This window comes from Capsella rubella, unplaced genomic scaffold (genome assembly GCF_000375325.1).
Source record: "Capsella rubella cultivar Monte Gargano unplaced genomic scaffold, Caprub1_0 scaffold_84, whole genome shotgun sequence".
NCBI lineage: Eukaryota > Viridiplantae > Streptophyta > Magnoliopsida > Brassicales > Brassicaceae > Capsella > Capsella rubella.
In genome coordinates this window covers 15000-15532 of record NW_006238844.1, presented here as the reverse complement: position 1 = coordinate 15532, position 533 = coordinate 15000, and the positions used below count along the sequence as shown (strand labels likewise).

At 41.8% G+C, this 533-nt stretch overlaps 1 protein-coding gene across 1 annotated transcript in view; it reads left to right on the top strand.

The window, feature by feature from the left end:
• Nucleotides 1–533, top strand: part of LOC111831644 — a 5237-nt gene that overhangs the window by 3180 nt on the left and 1524 nt on the right. The window contains exons 6-7 of the mRNA XM_023786685.1: nucleotides 1–367; nucleotides 500–532. The exon at nucleotides 1–367 is cut by the window's left edge and continues 42 nt beyond it. Of these exons, the coding sequence (XP_023642453.1) occupies nucleotides 1–367; nucleotides 500–532 (400 nt within the window). The remainder of the gene's footprint in view (nucleotides 368–499; nucleotide 533) is intronic.

Genomic DNA, 533 nt, shown 5'->3' with positions numbered 1-533 from the left:
TGACTTTATGAAAACTTTTGAAATTGAATGTGATGCTTCCGGAGTGGGTATAGGCGCTGTTCTGATGCAGGACAGGAAACCAGTAGCTTACTTCAGTGAGAAGCTAGGAGGAGCGACGTTGAACTATCCTACATATGACAAGGAACTGTACGCCTTGGTCCGGGCTCTTCAAACATGGCAGCATTACCTGTGGCCCAAGGAGTTCGTTATTCACACTGATCACGAGTCCCTGAAGCATCTCAAAGGACAACAGAAGCTCAACAAGAGACATGCAAGATGGATGGAGTTCATAGAGACTTTTCCCTACACGGTTAAGTACAAGAAAGGTAAAGATAATGTAGTCGCAGATGCATTATCAAGGAGGTACACTCTCATTTCTACTTTGTCTTCTAAACTAGAAGGTTTTGATGAAATAGTAGGGCTTTATGAGACTGACATTGATTTTGCTCAGAGCTATGGCAAATGCCATAAGTTTGCTTTTGAAAACTATTATAAGCAGGATGGATATCTGTTCTATAAGGATCGAATGTGCA